Raw genomic sequence first — 16530 nt, forward strand, 5'->3', positions numbered from 1 at the left:
CAATAAGGATTCTGGCAAGATTCACAATATTAATCTATGTATAAGCTTTTATGATCAAGAATCAATTGACAAAATGCGGGACTCATATTTTGCACACTCAATTCCATCCAGCGCCTGTTCTATAAGGTTTGAGTCCACTTTTAGGCCAATTCGTTATAAATTATATGCAATTAAAAACAAAGTGCATTCTAATAATTTACAAAGAAAATCTTTGTTATTTCAAAAATAAACAATTTATAATAATATTTTTTGTTTGATTGACATGTTTTGTTTCAAGATTGAAATAAATTTTCATTAAAAATTTAAAATAATTACCTGGCTAATTTGCTTATAATAATTAAGATATTTAAAGTTAATTGAATTTTCACGTAGTATTTTTATTTAATTACACAAATAATAAATAATTACGCAAGTAAATTTGCAAGGATATCAAACAAACACATACGATATATATACGAGTATGAAATAATCATATAAGGTAAATGTACATTATTACGGGTTAGTTCGTTATTCCGGGAGTTTTTTCTTTTAATCAAAAAATAAGAAACACTAAATAAATTTTTAATTTTAAAAAATAACAGAGCCTGTAGCACTAAAATATGAACAAAAAAAATCAACTTTTGAACAAATCAAATCACTCTTAAATACTCATATCAATCGAAAAAGTGATCGATCGGTTAACATCTGGTTTTATAAATAATATGTTGTCTTTGAACGTAAGATGACATTGTCAGATTGTTAAGCTTTTTTTAGTTTACTGGTAAGTTTATCATTTTTGAATATGTAAAAATATTGATTAGAATGAATAAATAAATCGTTTTAAAGCTTTTTCAAATTATTTTAATTAATTATTTTCTTTAAATTATGAATCCCGGAATTATGTTCTTAAATCAGTGATAGTGAACCATATTACGGGAGTCTACCGTAATTAGGGAAAATAAGAAGTAATTATTTTTAACTCTCATTTAAAATTGGTGTTATAATTATTAAAATATTTTTTACTGATTGAAGCAGTAGATACCGTAGATTTTTGTGAGGTAATTACGGGATATGTTTTTTTTTTTTAAATTTGGCATAATTTATGCTTAAATACTTGCTTTTTATGATAAGTATAATGTGTTTTCAACTCCCGGAATAATGAGCAGAGTTTTTACTTATGTATACAATTCCGGGAGTATCACATTATAAAGGAGAAAATTGAAACTTGATTTTATTTTGTTATTTAAATTAATTTTTGATGATTATTAATGGTAAAATAACTTTTATTATTATTAAAAGAATTTGAGAAAATAACAATTCTATTAACTTCATTAATTTAATAACGATAATATTTACAATACCAGTTATTTATTGTCATTACTATTTCGCAATATGTTATGATTTTTTAAAAATTAATTAAAAATTAAAAATTTTTATTTTTCAATCAAATTTTATATGATAATACTCAATAATATTATTTACATTAAACAAAACAATTTTTTAATTTACCTATGTTAAGTGTGTATCCCGGAATTATGTACTTTCATTCCCGGAATCAGGTTCAAAGCAAAATTTTATCACGGAATTAGAGACAAACTCGAAGTCCAGAAAATTAACGTTTAATACTATAAATTAAAGACTTTGGGATGAAAAAATGATCAAAACTAATTCTCAATAAATCATTTTATACAACAAATCAATTTTTATAGTGAAAATATTTATATTTATTTCAATAATCGGCTTCAAAGTGGATTATGCCTAAACATCCCGTAATATGGTACATTTACCTTAACTTTTGTTTTTTGTGAAAGTTTTTCATAACTTTAAATGAATCATAAGTTACTACTTTTGTAGTTTAGGAGCTATCAGAAAAATCTTTGATATTTTCGTTTAATTTTCCACAAATATTACGCTCAAAAAATCAATATATTGATCAATATCGATATTGACTTTAGACGCTTTTTTTATATCAATTATAATGTTTCAAGATTCTTAGGTTAGGTTAGGTTATATTGGCTGTTCACGAGGGACACACTTAGGCTTTAGAGCCCGTTGTGATACCATTTATGTGTTTTAACACCTTTCCGCTGATAATTTCATTTATAAGCTCCTCAATTTCAGAGGCTAATTCATGGATATACCATGCAACTACACCATCCCGTCACAACTATTTATTAAATTAATTTTTTTGTGACGGATCGAACCCGCTATTCGCTAATAGGGCGACTTCAAGATACTTATCAAAGGATCAATATATTATTCAATATCGATATTGAGAAAATTATATTGGTCGTGTGAGGCTAGCCTTAGAATTCGTTGGCTGAAAAACTGATGAATCATATAGGTGGTACTTTTCAACTGGATATTTCTATTTCAAAAAAATCTAGAGAGTGTGATAAAAAACTATCTAAAATATTTAGACAATCTTGTAGTTTATAAAAATTACCATCAAAATATAACATTGTCCATGATATCAAAACAAAATTTTAATTTAATTATGAGTTCATCGAAGATCCATCATTTGATGAACAGAGACGACTATAGTTAGTTTATTAATGATTAAAGAGAGCTATCTATATTATCAAATTTATAAGCATCACTTGCATACAATATATTATATATTTTTGTAGTTGCGTGGTATTATAAAGCTAAAAAAATCACATTATTTGACTACAAAGCATGTATTTGGTTTATATGTATCTACCGTGCAATAAACCAAAACTTAAGAAAACCTTAAAAGATCTAATTTGATGAAAAATAAAACTTTTGGCTGTAATGTGTGTATAATCTTTTTCGACTATGAATCTATTTTCTGGCTCACAGCGTCCAATCTAAAAAACTACAAGTCAAGTAATTGTAATGCATATCGCATTAACATAAACCTAATAATACGTCGCACCTTCTAATTAGAATTTGTATCAGTCATATTATCCTAAGCCAAGGTTATTACATATTTTCTTCATTTGTTTTTTTTTAATAAATCTCCGACGGAATAATAATTTTTTATTTAAAATGTTCAATTTACATGAAATGAACAATAATAAAAGTTCAATGTATGATTAAACAAAATTATTATTAAAAAACCCATATCTATGTGGTAATAATTTATGTGTAAAAATTTATAAATTATTTATGGATTGAAAAAATCATGTCAATTGCGTTTTTTTTTTTGTTGTTGCATTAATTTTGCATTTTTTTTAACGTATTTCTGTTATCGATTTTTGTCAATTGATTTCGTATAAGGGTAGGTCCGTAACTATGGCGTGGCAAAAAAAGCACCCACCACCGGTGCAAAACAAAACATGTAGAACAAAAAGTTAGTAAAGAATCATGTAAGAGGCGCTCATTAATTTAATAAGCCATAAAGTTAAAAAATTCGATTTTTTGATAACACAGGCAAATTTGATTCAATTTTAATGGAAGTTTTATTGAAACTGACTAATTTTGGGTCATTTTTTCAGCTAGCTATCATTTATGTGCTTAATGCCGGGACTAGGACTGCACATTCTTGAAACCCATCAGTTCTAGGTTAATTTTGATGACAAATTTGAAAAGTATGACCCAAATTTAGTAGGATTACATACTTGGTTTATCAAAATTGAATAAAATTTGGATGTAATCGAGCAAAATTAAATTTTTTTGATTCTGATGACGTCATAAAGTTAAAAAATCGATTTTTTTGATAATACAGGCAAATTTGATGCGATCTTATTGGAATTTTTTTTGAAACCCACTAATTTTGGGTCATTCTTTCAGCTGTGATGCCGATTTTTTGCTAGCTAATACTTATGTGCTTAATTCCGGGACCAGGACTGCACAATACTTTCAAAAATTTGACCAAAACCATAATTGTATTTGTTTTTTAAACTCTTCTAATTTCTAAAAAAATAATACAAGCACTGACATTCAATACTTTCCCTACAGATTATTGCGACAATTAACTCAGTCAATTGTTTGTTTTCACTTGACTGGTTCTTTACTTATTTCCCATGAAAATGCTTTTCATTTCTGTCAGAATAAAAAATTTAATTTAGAATACACAAAACATTAATTAGTATATGAAGTTGTTTTTGCTGGTAAAAATAATTCGAAAAACAAATGATATTTTCGTATATCGGGGGGTTCCGGGGGGATGTTAATGCAGTACGTACGTTTTCGTGAACTACATACAACACATATATATATATAAGGGGGTAGTTTTCGAGGTAAGTATAAGTAATTTGTGTAAGAGAGGGATGTTTTTAATATAAGGTTAGTTTTGTGCTGAGTATGTTGTGAGATAAATTTCATTTTGCCTCAATTCACATGTCCTATGTGTTACACCAAACACAAGTCGTCTTGGATATGATCTTTAGATACCAGATCACAGAATTCTGACTCCCTTACACTAATAGGGTATTATCGTTAGTCAAAAATAAATCATGAAATTTGAAAAAAAGTTAAAATTTATGTAAAAATATACTTAAATATTCTGATCGAATCATAAAAGACCTTTTTTATTTTAAAAAATTAAAATTAAAAATCGTAATTTTTAAACTGTATATCACGTGAACTAAAACGCGGGTAAGTCCTGCTGTGATGTCATAGCGGTATGAGTCATAGACCATCAGTTAGTTCAGTGTAGACAGCTGGGTATAATGTATACATAGATAATAAGTATTTATATTTATTATAATCAGATGTCTATGAATATATCTGTCAAACTTATTTGTGTTATTTCGTATAATGATACCCATATTACGTCATCAAATTGGATGCCCGAGTTTTTGGCAGTTTAAAAAAGGTTTAAAATTTAAGTTTTTGGCAAGAAAGCGTGTGTATTTTTCCGAAATAAATTTTTGGTGTCTTTTTATTAGCAAAATCAATATTTTGACTTTTTCAAATATAGTAGAATACCCTATTGATTTATTAAGGTAGAATGTCCGTTAATCCATTGTTTTACAAAATGAAGAGTCCCCTTGAGAATTTTTAAATTTAAAATCAACATTCAATTCAATTCAACCCCTCCCGGGGCAATCCTCTCCTCCCTAAAATATACAGAATTCCCTGGTATTGGTGCATCTTTAAGTGAATCAGTTGATTAAAACTGAATCTTTTTAAAGGACATTTTAAAAAATTTTTCTACAGATTTTGCTCACTTAACCCTTCAGCAGTCACGTCAACCGTTTGATAATCTTTAGTCGTGTGATGAAGGATTTGCTCACGGGTTCTGCACATGCTTCAAATATTTCAAGCGTTAAATTTTCAAGAGCCAAATATTAGCGATTCATGATCAAAAAGACATCAAAAAAATTTTGATTTCGTTTTTTGGAATGAAAACATAACCTTTCTTTTCGAAAGTTAAAATGTATAACATCATTGTGTTAAATTAACTGTACAAACACCCCCAAACCTTACATCCAAACACCTCTCCCACCCCCTGCAACCCTTATAAACAAAGGTATCATCATCATTATCGTCATTTTACTTCTTATACCACTCATCTATATCATCGTCTTGTTCGACCTCGAACATTCTAGTAATTTTCAGTTCACTGTTAATTGTTTTTAAACTCTGTGTGCGATGATGATATGCGGTACTTGATAAGAAGGGGTTCATGTTCCTTTTTTTTGTATTTTAAAAACCACTATATGGTCATACCTTTGGTCAATCTGATTTTAACTAATTTAATTTACTTCCGACAATTGTGGTGGCTTTTCCAGTTTAAAAGGGTTGATTAGCAGATATTTACTTACTTCAACATCACTGGTTTTATATTTTTGTATCTTGTGATGTTAACGGTTTTAGTTTTGTGTGCGAAGTTGCGAAGCCGACGAGCTTGCCAGAAATGGTACAATGCTGCCGTACACGAGCATCAATAAATATCCGGGAGTTCGCAAAGTTGTTGCGGCCATTACAGGACACTGGTTGGGCGGCAGGCATGCTGAACGCCTGGGCCTGGCAGTGCATCACGATTACTGCAGGAGCTGTCACAGTGATGACGAGGAGCAGACAATGGTCTCATCTTCTCTGTCACTGCCCAGCTCTTGTCATGAGGAGGTGGACTTACTTGAGCCAGCCTCTCTTTGACGACCTCTCCGACCTGGAGTCCGTCGACGTCAAAGCTCTCCTGCTGTTCGTAAACAGCTCCAAATGGTTCATGGAGTAGTGGCCGGGAGTGGGCCAACATTTTTTGGTATCACAACGGACCCTATGGTCTAAACGTGTCTCACTCCAGGATAGCCACTCTTACCTAACCTAACCTAGTTTTAAAGTGGATTATGGATACTTCCCCCTTACACAGTTGGAAAAAAAATTGAGTTAAAAAATTTTCCGAAAACAACTATTTAAACAGTTTTAATGCGCATAATTTTCCATTATTTTTGTTTTTATGTGTCTAACTTCGGGTCCATTATACTTCGTAGACCCTAGACAACCTTTTTAAGAAACGTTGATGATATTGAATGCCGAATTTGATTTATAAATAAAAATAATAAAGTATTTAATAAAAAAAAAAATTAAAAATTTATAGAATTAATTGATGAATAATATTAAAAAAAAATTTTAAATTCAATATCTCTAAAGAAGTAACTTCCATATCGGTACCCAGTTGAACATGTTAAAGTATAAGGTTGTTATATTTAACTAGTACTTGTGGCCGACCGCTAACGCACCACTCATATATACCTTTTTATTGGCTACAGTCAAAATCATTTATAAAGACATCGTTTAAGGAGATATACAACGATTGAATAATATATTGGATTTCAATAAAACTTTATAAATACATTTTTTTATTAACAAAGTTTCCAAAAATCACCAAAAATTTCTAGGTTATCGGGCTTTTTAATTTTTATTTTATCGTTCAAAGTTGAATGATGAATCATATAGATTTTCCTTTTCAGTTGGATATTTCTATATAAAAAAATTTAGAGAGTGTGATAAAAAACTATCTAAAATATTTAGACAATCTTGTAGTTTATAAATAATACCATCAAAATATAAGGTTGTCGATGATATCAAAACTAAATTTTAATTTAATTATTTTATGAGTCCATCGAAGATCCATCATTTGATGAACATAGACGACTAAAGTTACAGTATTGATGATTGAAGAGACCTATTTATATTATCAAATTTAAAAGCATCACTTGCACACAATATATTATATTTTTTTGTAATTGCGTGGTATTGTAAAGCTAAAAATGTCAAATTAAATTAATTTTTTTTAATTAATATTATATTTTTATCAATTATATCTCATGTGTTATTCTGACATATGAGTTATATTGCTGTACAATTTCATTAAAAACCATTCGCTAGTTTTAGCATAAAAGCGAAACAAATAAACAAACAAACATGCTTACTTTCGCAAAAAAAAGTCGAACACAGAACTTTCTCCTTTTTTAAAGTCGGTTAAAAATATACATATAATAATAATAATACTGGGGTTTAACCTCCGTTTCTCTGACATACACGCCTATACTAGAGGCCACCCACATCATTATTTGTTAATCTTTATTTATTTAATTACAAACATATTTACAATTACATTTTGATGTAGGTGGAGTCTCTTACTTCGTTCTTATCCAAGCGACGACAATGTGATCAATTCTACACTCCCATTATTTATAAATTGTTCACACTGCCGCTGCCTGGATTCGAACCCGCAACCTAAGTCAAAAAAGACAAACGCCTTAGACCGCTCGGCCATTTAGGCTCTAAAAATATACATATCGGTTATAACAACCAAAATTTTTGATCCGTTGAATGTCGTTATAACATATTTTGACTGTAGATCTGATTAACTATTTATATGATTATAATAATAATGTTAAATGCGTCGGACAATAGAGTAGACATACATAAGACATAATCGGTATTATGATGCAACATACATCGGATCAACTACACAAGAGCAGCTACCTAAACCTATCCACAGCTACAGTATATGTAGTTATAATATAATAAGTAATAAGTACCACATATGGTTCGAGTTTGGTTTTATGTTGGTATTAGTGAAAATATTAAATATCTTTTATCACATAATAATTCATTTTATATTTTATTGATTACGCATTTATTATTATTATTATTATTATTATTTGATCATAATTCATAATTTTTAATCAATTATTTTTTTATTGATAGACAATTCATTCATTTTTCAAAACACCTTTGAAAAATTGACCTTAATGGATGTATGAGCACGGAAGTTTGTCAAGTATTATATAACTTGATGATATAAGGCGAAAGGTAAGAATACAATTTTTCGATATTTGGCGTGATTTTTAAAATATCGAAAATAAAAAATTTTGTTTAAATTATTCAGCTTTCGATATTTAGTAAGCCAAGGCAGGTATCGAAAAATTGTATTCTTATTTTTCGTCTACATTCATGAAGTTACAATAAAATTCATCATCAAAATTGAAAATAAGATAAAAATAATTTCAAAACTAAATCTACCCTGCTCTTACATCCATTATATGGACGGAGACACACGGTTTTTTTCTTTTCTATGTCATTGCTTATATGTTTAATTTCTATTGAAAAGTTTTTTTAATTTGTTTTCATTCATTCAAGGGAAAATTATCAAAAACTTTTAAAATATGTCGTTTTTTGAGATTCCTCCATAATAGCCAATGTATTTTATATCGATTTTCAATTACTCTTTTCTTAAAAATTTGCACGGATACCTAAGCTGAAATTATAACCACAGTTTCTTTGAGTAAAAGTCTACCTATAAAAAAATTTTGAGCCTTTGAATCAAACATTGTTGTCATGCTCATTCATACATCCTTAAAAATGCCCTATATACCCGTATTGAAAGACTAGCTCGGCCCGTGCAGAGTTTCGCTCTTGTAGTTACTGTAACCCGTCGCTAAAACCAATATATTAATTACATTTAAAATCGCAAAACGCGATGTAAAGCTGATTTTTTGGTATGTTATTTGGATCCCTTAGAGCAGTATGAAGCTTAACTTTGGAAGAGAAAAAGAATTGTGCTTAAAATTTTCGGCCTTTTTTCATTTTTTTACGTATTACGCAGGTAACACAACTTTTTTTTTTGCTTGCAAAATGTGGTTTCGCACTCTCGTATGGGGTGTAAATAACATACCAAAAAAGTAGCTGGGCATCGCCTTCCGGGCGCCATTGGTACTAGTTTTCTAAAATTTTGAATATTTTTCGAAGTATTTTCGTTTTTTTCATCAATTTCCTCATAAGGCTCACTAGTTGTGACAATAATACAACAAATTGCAAATTTTCTCTCTATCTTTCATATTTTAGGATAAAATGGACTCCAAAGTTGTTCCCCAATTTGCCCCCTCACGAAAAAGAGTATATTTTCGAAAAATACGCCAGATATCGTATTCTTACTTATGGTATTCTTACTTTTCGTCTTATATCGTCAAGCTATAACATAATTTATAATCAAAATTGAAAATATCAATTTTTTTAATTTGTGCCTATATCTCCTCAAAAAAAAAATCTTATTTAGACAATTCAACGAAGAAAGGTTAAGGTATCCTTCATAGTGAAAAGTTCTTCGGACTAAAACATTTTAAGTATCGGAAACTCCTGTTTTGAAGAATTTTGGAATTATCAATTCAAAAATTAAGTAAATTATTCCATTACATGTTTTTGTTTACTTTTAATAATGTATACGATATTTATTTACATCATGGTCTCTCGATTATAATTGATGACTTTTAATATGATACATACAGCGTAAACTAAATATTGACAAATATCTTGTCTAGTAATCATAATTAAATAGAATTGAAAAAAAAATACACTCGAACCAGGAAACCGGATTGCACTCTGTGTCTAGAACTCGAATGGCCTAATTGGCAGGGCGCTTGACATGAATCAAAGAAGTCCGGGTTCGAGTTTTGGTTCGAGTGTATTTTTTTCAATTCTCTTTAATTAAATAATTTCTTTGAAAATTACGTGCGAATAAAATAGGAAAGGAAATAATTTGTAAAAGATAATTTGACCTAGAAAATTAATCTTAAATATTCGAGACAAGAAATTAAAGCAAAAAAATTTTCATTCATCATTTTTATATAATATAAAAATTCTTAATTGTGCTTACCCTTGATTAAAAAAAAAATAACTAACATATTGTCTACAAAACTGAACTGTGCATAAAAAAATTAAAATGAAATTTTCTTATGTATAAGCAACTTGTAATTCTGGTTTCATACCCATAATAATCATTTTCATAATTTTAATTCATTAGCTGTTTTACACAGACATTTATAATTCTGATTTGTTATCACCTCCATACACTAACATAGTACGGCATTTTTGAGGTTTTGTAGACAATACTTGGTTTCTATATTTTAATATCATGCATATAAGAAATCACTCAGATTCAAATCAGAGACTGAGGTGCACTCAGCAGAAACTGAGAAGCTGATAAATGAAATTATCAGCGGAAAGGTGATAAAACACATCTATGGTATCATAATGGGCTCTATAGCCTAAGTGTGTCCTTCGTGGACAGCTATATGAAATATATCAAGGTATACTAAGTTTAGTCCCAAGTTTGTAACGCTTAAAAATATTGATGCTACGAGCAAAATTTAAGTGTAGGTGGTTATAAAATCACCTAATTTATCCATTTTAGGATGTCCGGTTAGGATTGCCAAATAAAAGAATTGAATCAATTTTGAGCATAAAAAGCTGTTTGTTATATTTTGTCCGAAAATTTGGTATAAATACTTCACTCAGCGTCGCATCCTTGTAACATGCAAATATATGGATGTTGTATGGCGGAATTGACACTAGATTTTTTTCTGTTTAATTTTTACTTAAAATCAACTTTACCATTTTAAGTTCAAAGCCAATGTTGAAACGTGCTTTATAGATTTAATTCATTTTTTTTTTTTTTAATTTTAAATTAATATTATTTGTTATTAATCACTGTTAGCTGTATTTGCTGTAGCTGTTGTTCTCAGTTCTGCACAATTCAGTCTGTGTTTCATTACTTTCATACCTAATTATGGCAGTTAAATGTATATCATGTTTAAAATTCAATTACTTCAGAAAATACTTTTCATTTTCATTGAAATATTTTTATTGGAAATTTTTCAAATTTTATGTAATCATTTTAATTATTACAAATACAAATATGGTCTGTTTGTTAAGTTCAAATGAGATAAAAATGGTTTTTTTTATACGCTTATAATAATAATAAAAATAATGGAGTTTAACCTCCGTTTCTCTAACATATACGCCTATAACAGAGGCCATTCACATCATTATTTGTTAATCTTTATTTTTTTAACTACATACATTTTTGGAAATAACATTTTGATGTGGGTGGATTCGGTTACTTCGTTCTTATCCAAGCGACGACAATGTTATCAATTCTACCGTCATCCCACTTTTTAATTGTTCCCACTGCCGCTGCCGCTGCCTGGATTCGAACCCGCAACCTAAGTCTAAATAGACGACCGATCAAAGTCTAACGCCTTAGACCGCTCGGCTATTTAGGCTCTTTTACTCTTACAAACTATCTATTTTTTCGAAAGGCATTTCATCTATTCAGGAAAACTAAAGTCTTAAATTTAACCCTTCCGACAGTGCCGTAGCAAAATATTAAAATTCAGTTTTAAATTCGATCAAAGTAAAATCTTTTCGAAATTTCGACTAAAATCGGTTGCGATATATTCAAAAAATTCAAAAATCTAGTTTTTTTTGACGATTAGATTAATAGTTTCCATGATACGGACTGAAATCGATCTGATTGTAGCTTTATCTCAGAAATTATTCTTCCAATCGTTAAATAAACACGATTTTTGTATTTTTTGGGTCAAAATTACTTTATAAACTGAGTTTTATCAAAATCGGAAATACAATATTTTTTTGATTTTTCTTAAGGGGTACCCCTTCAAAAAATCGCAAAATAATTTTTGTTTCGGAATTCGATAAAGTAAGTTTTAAAGTAATTTATTTGGTAAATTTGTATCCAAAAACACAAAAATCGAGTTCAGTTAACGATTAAATCAGCAGTTTCTGAAATATCGCCGGTAATTCTATAGAAATTTCGATTTCTTAGAACAATTTTTAAGCAAAATCATTAAATAAGCTAAATTTTTGTATTTTTTATGTATAATTCATAGACATTTTCATGCCGTGTCACTTTTCCTCTAATTTAACATCTTCATCCTAGAAAAGGGTTGTTGATCACGAGATATACTTTTAGAAATATTCCGCACAATTAATTTCGCTACCGAAAACAAACCCCCTCCCCACACGGTTCATAATATTGACGACATTTTGAATATTTATTTAAAAAAATGTTATGATAAATTCAAAAGGTGGCCACCGCGGCCCTATACACATGAGATTAGAAAAGGTAGATATTAATACAGTATAAAGGCGCGGGGAGTAGAGTGGGGGTTGTATATTTTGTGATATTTAATAAAAAAAAAAAGCCATACTTTAAATAAACATAGCATTATCATAATTTCGATATGAAAACAAGATTACCAACTTAAAATATATCAAACATTGTCATGACATATCTGTGACGTCACTAGGCCTTATAAAACACAACTGCACACGGATAGACAGACAGACCGGTGCGCGGTTATTGCACAACAGACGTTCTCGAATATATAAAAAGTGATATATACGATGGCAAGCTACCCAGCGCAAACTGTGTAAGTGAGTATGGACTTGGCTGGCTTGGTAAAGTATCCTTGCCGGTTGCAACTGTTTTTAAATATTGCAAACTGTTTAAAATTCTTTATGTACAACATTTGCGAGGTGCATTGTTTCAACTTATTAACCAATCACAAACAAATGAAACAAAATGGTTTTACCACGCCCCATCATACATGTACACACTCATCATCGAAATTATCAATCTTCAAACCATTGTTGTGCTCTTACCTTTATTATTCGGTCCGACTGTCGGTCGGTTTTCACCGCCGCGATCGTTTTAATATAAGGTATATACTTGTTTTTATGTCTTTGTTAGGGGTGCAGTGTGTGAAGGTTCTATGGAAATACCGATCTAGACCCAAAATACAATTACTGTCACATAGGTTTTAATAATTTCTTAAGCCGAACATAATAAAGTTATTATTGGCTGGGGGCCAAGACATTCAGGCATCGATGGAAATGAACAGGCTAACAAATTAGTCAAAATAGGTACTCCGTTAAACGACCTAAAACCATTTCTTGAGGTGCCAAAAAGCACAATAAAATCTAAAATAAATTAATCAATGGCTCACGAGGCTCAAAAGCTTCAGGCTTCAGTGCTTTCAACTGAGGAAAAACTATTTAAGGATACTTAATGGGCCTGCTTACTGGCCATTGCAAAGTCAATAAGCAATTGCATAAAATCAACTTCGCAGCGAACGATCTCTGCAGATTTTGTTTGGAAGAGGACGAAATTGAAAGGACGTTCGTCTCTTAAACGGCACTACTATTTAGGATGGACTGATCTCCACAAAAGTGAAAAAAATGAAGTGTTTTCCAGGAAAATCCTAAACTTGATTAAAGCTGTAGGATTTCTGGAGCAACTTTGAAGCAAAGAAGTTCTCTAAGATGAGTGAAGCTTCTAAGACATACTCTTAACTCGAATCTTATCTAATCTACTCCTACACGAATTTCCTACAGGATGGGGATTTGAAGCCGTGAGACAGAGCGAGTCATTCTCAAATAAAGTTCAATAGAATTTAAAATTTAAAGCTTATAGAATTTACAAAAACCGTTTAAAAGGAACCTAAACTATTTGTGTTTGAAAATTTACAATTTTAGCACAAATTTAACAAAGATACGTCTGCCTGGATTCGAACCCGCAACCTAAGTCTAAATTGTCCAGCGTTCTGAGACATACGCCTTAGACCGCTCGGCTATTTAGGCTCTTTAGAGTTTTTAGACTGCCTTAACAAAATTGATATTAGCTCTGAACTACACTTTTTAACGTAATTTTCAATCCCACGAACTGTATCTGGAAGTTTCTATATGTCTCGTAGTTTTACAGGAGAAAGCGCCCTCCTGTACCACTTGGGGCATTGTAAATAATGTGAAAGTCTGGGTTCAGGCTAATCTACAAAGCCGTACCGGTCTCAAGGTTTTATATACTTTCCTACCACTTTAAAAGGGGCTAGATATCCCTAGTACTACTCGAGGGGTTGAAAATCATAGACAAATGTGGTTAGAGTCGGATTTAAGACATCATAAATGCAAGATTTATGGATTGTGACGATATTTAGGTGTTATTAGCTCACGGACAAAAAATTTAAAAAAAAAAATTTGAAAAATAATTATAATAATGGGGTTTAACCTCCGTTTCTCTGACATATACGCCTATAACATACATATTTACAATTACATTTTGGATGTGGGTGGATTCGATTACTTCGTTCTTATCCAAGCGACGACAATGTGATCAATTTTGCACCTCCATTAATTATAATTGTTCACACTGCCGCTGCCTGGATTCGAACCCACAACCTAATCCTAAATATATAAACAGTCTAACGCCTTAGACCGCTGGGCCATTTAGACTCAAAAAAAAAAATATTTAAACAAAAATTGAGAAAAAAATCGAATTTTTGTAATTTCTGAATAAAACTTCTAATAAACACTGAATGAAATATATTTGAGGTTAAATTCATTGAAAGATTTGCAAAAACGTTCAGTAACCTTTTATTGTGAATACAAAATTTTGCACATAAAATAAAATGTATCACCAGGAAATCACGATATTTATGACTCGATCCAAATTTATGTAACAATCACTATAAATATGTCAAATTTGCAAACTAGTTTTGGGAATTTGAAAACAATTTGTTGCAAAATATTTAAATAAAAAACAAACAAAAAAATACAAAAGAATTGAGGCCGATTACCTTCTCGATCAGTTATGTTAACTATTCAAAAAAAACAAACACAAAAATACTAAGAAATCACAGGAAAAAAAAAACTTACCTTATTTTGACCCGTTGCGTAATCGATCGCTAACATACAATCAGCGTAACCAGTTTCAGTTTTAATTGTTGTGGCCATTGGCGAGCAAAATTGTCCAAGTGCGGCAGCCGTCGATGCTTGCATTGCCGCCGCGGCTGTAGACGTGTCAGTCGTCCGATACCACGGGTACATAATATTTTGACACACTTATCGATAAGTTATTTGATAAATCGTTTGTTTTGCTTATCGTTTCAATAATGCCAACATTTTTACTTAATTTTTTTTTTTATTGCACTTAACTTAAAATGTACTTACTTTTTATTGTTTAAAGTACTGCTTTTTTAGTACTTTTTTTTTGAGTACCGAATTATTGCACAGTTTATAAAGTTTCACACACGATTTTCAAATATCCGCTTACATATTGTCTCTCTGTTGAGTTGACTCAACACTTCTTTGTTGATTTTATCTGAAATTAGAAATAATTTTTATTTAGAAACATCATGCTTACAGAATGTTTTGGAAAAATCGTGCAATAACAAAAAATTTTCATTAATCTTCATGCAATTTAGTTTAAGGATGTATGAGCATGAAAAAAATGTTTAATTTAAAGGCTCAAAATTTTTGTATAGGCAGATATTTGCTCAAAGAATATGTGGTTAAAATTTCAGCTTAGATATCCATGCAAATTTTTAAGAAAAAAAGTCATTGAAAATCGATATAAAATACATTGGCTCATGGAGGAATCTCAAAAAACGACATATTTTGAAAGTTTTTGATAATTTTCACTTTGAATGAATGAAAACAAATTTTAAAAAAAGTTCTTAATAGAAAGTAAACACAAGCAATGACATAGAAAAGAAAAAAGCCAAGTATCTACGTCCATATAAGGGATGTAAGAACAGGGTAGATTTAGGATTGAAATTATTTTTATCTTATTTTCAATTTTGATGATGAATTTTGTTATAACTTCATGAATGTAGACGAAAAATAAGAATTCAATTTTTCGATACATGCCTTGGTTTACCAAATATCGAAAGCTAAATAACTAAACAAAATTTTCAATTTTCGATATTTTGAAAATTACGCCAGATATCGATAAATTTTCCTTATATGACTGACACTACTTTTGACCCAAAATGCGTTTTTTATTTTGCGTCATATTATGTAAACTAATATGTTAACGGTTTTAATTTTAGTAGTACAAAATGAGTGCATAAAACCTTATGATATATGATTTATTTAACAAAATACAAATGTGAGTGACACTACATGCAAAAGGAAGACCCGTTCGAAAGTATTTTTAAGTTGATTGATGATTTTCAATTGTATCTGGGGTCAAATTACATAAATTATTGAAAAATGGTAAAATAAAGAAGCTTAGTATTTTAGAATCAAATTTATTAGACAAATAAATCGTGACTGACACTACCCTCACTTTGGAACTTCTAAACCATTAAAAAAAATAATAAACTTAAATGAAATTTTTGACTAAAATTAAAAGGAATCAAAAATTATCAAATTTAATTAAAAATAATTGTAATTTTAACGTTCTTATAAATATAAATAATGAAATTTTAATGAAAACTTAATATTTATGAAGAAAAATTATTATTTAAGTATATATTTAAGATACAGAAA

General features: G+C 29.8%; 1 protein-coding gene across 1 annotated transcript in view; it reads right to left on the bottom strand.

Moving 5' to 3' along the window:
• Nucleotides 1–15084, bottom strand: part of LOC123303061 (zinc finger protein rotund-like) — a 98889-nt gene extending 83805 nt beyond the window's left edge. The window contains exon 1 of the mRNA XM_044886158.1: nucleotides 14914–15084. Within this exon, the coding sequence (XP_044742093.1) occupies nucleotides 14914–15084 (171 nt within the window). The remainder of the gene's footprint in view (nucleotides 1–14913) is intronic.
• Between the last annotated feature and the right edge of the window lie 1446 nt (nucleotides 15085–16530).

The sequence above is a fragment of the Chrysoperla carnea genome, chromosome X (assembly GCF_905475395.1).
Source record: "Chrysoperla carnea chromosome X, inChrCarn1.1, whole genome shotgun sequence".
NCBI lineage: Eukaryota > Metazoa > Arthropoda > Insecta > Neuroptera > Chrysopidae > Chrysoperla > Chrysoperla carnea.